At 38.9% G+C, this 3,028-nt stretch overlaps 1 protein-coding gene across 1 annotated transcript in view; it reads left to right on the top strand.

Annotated features, from left to right (window-relative positions):
- LOC103356846 (chloride channel protein 1) overlaps nucleotides 1–1,534 on the top strand; it is a 56,266-nt gene extending 54,732 nt beyond the window's left edge. Inside the window, exon 22 of the mRNA XM_008281149.1 lies at nucleotides 1,517–1,534. Within this exon, the coding sequence (XP_008279371.1) occupies nucleotides 1,517–1,534 (18 nt within the window). The remainder of the gene's footprint in view (nucleotides 1–1,516) is intronic.
- Nucleotides 1,535–3,028: the final 1,494 nt, after the last annotated feature.

Here is a 3,028-nt window from a genome sequence, read left to right as displayed (position 1 = left end):
GCTGCACGGCGGCTTGGTGGTTAGCACCATCGCCTCACAGCTAGAAGGTCCCTGGTTCTGGTCCTGGTAAGGACACCTGGGATCTTTCTGCGTGGAGTTTGTACGTTCTCCCTGTGCAGCATGGGTTCTCCAGCTTCCTCCCACAGTCCAAAAACATGCTGAGGTTAATTGGCTATTCTAAATTGTCCCTAAGTGTGATTTGATTGTGCTTGGTTGTCTCTCTGTGTAGCTCTGTGATAGACTAGCAACCTGCCTTCCCCCTGAGTCAGCTGGGATAGGCTCCAGCCCCCCGTGACCCTAGTGAGGATTAAGCGGTGTATAGATGATGGATGAATGTTCCAGAAACTGATTCTGTAGTAGAATAATGACACCGAGAGTCCCACCCTGCAAGTTGACAGGATTGGTTCCTTAGATTTGTTATGTATGAAACCCTGGAAGTCTGAACCTGTGTTTTTGAGACAAGGCGCAACTTATTATTTAGCTCATTATATGACTATATCTTTAAAAAAAAACAAAAAAAACGCTGTTTGGACATTTTAACAAGGCAAAAAACAAGTCTTTTAGGCCAGCTGTTCAGTAGCTGACTACACATTTTAAATTCTGAAGGATTTACTGGAAAACCATGCTGAGGAATATATTTGCTTTTATCATTTGTGTTGTCCCACTTTGAAATTGGACTGGTTATAATAAGCTGTGTAGAAAAGTAATTAAAATCTGTGCTTTCCAAACTGTAAGTGAACCCACTGAACCTCTGCATTACTTGATCATTTGTGTCTTAAAAAAGTGTTTTATCAGATAGGAGCCGGGCCTATCGACTTTTTTTTTTCTTTTTTTTAACTGGCAGCAGACCATCTGGGTAGCAGTAGACTAATGGAGCTGCTCAGTCCACTGTGGAAGATTGGCCAAAGCCCCAAAACGACCTCCAAATTGTGTGCTGACCTTGTGGATGCAGCCTCAGAGCTCATCTCATCACGGTTAAGTTGATCGATGGTGCAGCTAAAGGCGCCTGACGACAGCAAAGCCTCACCGATCATCAAGATTTTCTTTTTTTCTTTTTCTCTAACAAGGATGCGTCCCACATTTACCCACGATCACTCACAACCACTTTGAAGAACTTCGATTTATGACAGCCTTAGTCGCACAAACAACATCTGCAGAATCTTTTCATTCCAACATGTGACATCCATCATGCTCCAAAGGCGAAGTGACGCCTCATATTTCTGACATTCGGCTGACATTTTGTCGCATGGCGTCCATATGTTGAAGATGAAGTCTTATGTTGACACATTGATTATAGCCAATTAAGGCTTTAATTAGCTTAATGAATGACCTCATTAGTGCATCTCATTAACATAGGACTGTCATGACGATTTTTATGGTATATGAAGCTGTTCATGTGAGGCTTCCTCGACGCTTATCCGTGCAATAAAAATGATAGGCAACCACAGAAATGCAAGTGATATTTGAACAGTAACGCACATTGAAAATTTTCTTTGTGTTATTTTGCTCTCATAAGGTGAGCACCATGTTCTGAAATGGTTGTTTTTGTGGTTGTCTAAAAGAGGCTGTTGAAGTCAATGAACAACTAGGAAGTAAAGAGACTCCAGAAGAGTCTCAGAAATAACTAAACCATTGTCATGGCTTAGATGTTAGCAAACAAATATGTCTTTACAGACAGATGATGGCCAAAAGACTCAGCAATACCGATACAAACAAGACTTAACCAGCAAGCAAGAAAATGAAAAGGCTAACAGAGGTTTAAAACTGTGTACAGGTCTAGCATTGAGTGTTCTGTCTCACTGAGCTTGGAACAGCAAGCTACTTTGACATTACAAACAGTCTGTTGATTTAATGGCATTTTTGGCATTTGATATGTTTTGCCCTTAACGTCAAAACTCTAAATTGGAATTTTAGCAACTTCTTTCCACCACTTCACTAAATGCATGTGATGCAAGGTAATTTATGAGGTAGGTAAGCCTTTTGAGATGAAAATTTCATTTTGTTGAGTTGGGTTGACGTATTAATGTTGGTAATTCCACTAATTTAATATCGTGTGTTCATTAAACTTAAAATTTCTGCATTAGTTGATTTAAAACTAAATTCAAGTTGAAATAATTTGATGAAATTAGCTGGATAACTACATTTTACAGGATTTCAAGTCCCTTTCTACTTAACACCAGTTGGAGCAGCTTTATTTTGTTAAGACATCATCTGATTGAACATTAATTAATCTTAATTTAAAATACATTTGATCGCAGAGGAAAAGCTAAAGGCCCCAACACAATGTGGTTTGTTGGTTGAACTTAACATCATTTGAAGCTGTCAAAACTCAAAAAGATTGATTCAGACTGTTGCGTTATGTTCTTCTGTTGCATCCAAACGTTATTTTTTAGTTTAAAGTACCGTGTTCTGACAATGAATGGAAGCTACTGTGCATTTAAAATCCAAAAAGCTGCTCAGTGACTACTCTACTCGCAATCATGCGTTCTTCCTTGTGATTCACTTTTCCATTTATCATCGATCTCCTCTTCTATTGTTCTTGTCTCTTTGTTATCTCCTGGACTCAGTTTCTCAGGTGCTGCCTTAAAAGTCTTTAAACCTGCAGATTTAACTGAAAGCTTTTTTTTTTTTTTCTGTCTGCCTGAATTTAAAAAAAAAACAAAAAAAAAACCCTGTTTCTTAAGGAGGATGGCGGTCTGTGCAGGTCTCCAAGCGCTCTTCCGTCTGTCTGTGGTTGTGGTTGGTGTAATTATTTATTTATTTTCTTTGTTGCAGTAGAGTCGACGTGTTATGTTGAATCGAAATTATAAATATCGAAATTTATAAAACTGTGAAATGCTAAAATAAAGTTTCATGTGAAATGCTTGAATGTGACCCTTATTCGTGCAGGTCAGGCTTCGTTGTAAAAGCAGACAAGGGCAGATGAGAATGGCAGCACAGTTTAAACTACAGACAGAATGCAGGAACAGTTTCCTATTCACCTGGATCAACAGCTGAACTCAGTCAAGGTGGGACAGAAATACTGATT

Source organism: Stegastes partitus, unplaced genomic scaffold (genome assembly GCF_000690725.1).
Source record: "Stegastes partitus isolate 25-593 unplaced genomic scaffold, Stegastes_partitus-1.0.2 Scaffold224, whole genome shotgun sequence".
Taxonomy (NCBI): Eukaryota; Metazoa; Chordata; class Actinopteri; family Pomacentridae; genus Stegastes; species Stegastes partitus.
Note: the sequence above shows the minus strand (reverse complement) of the source record. Positions and strands in the feature narration are given on the sequence as shown.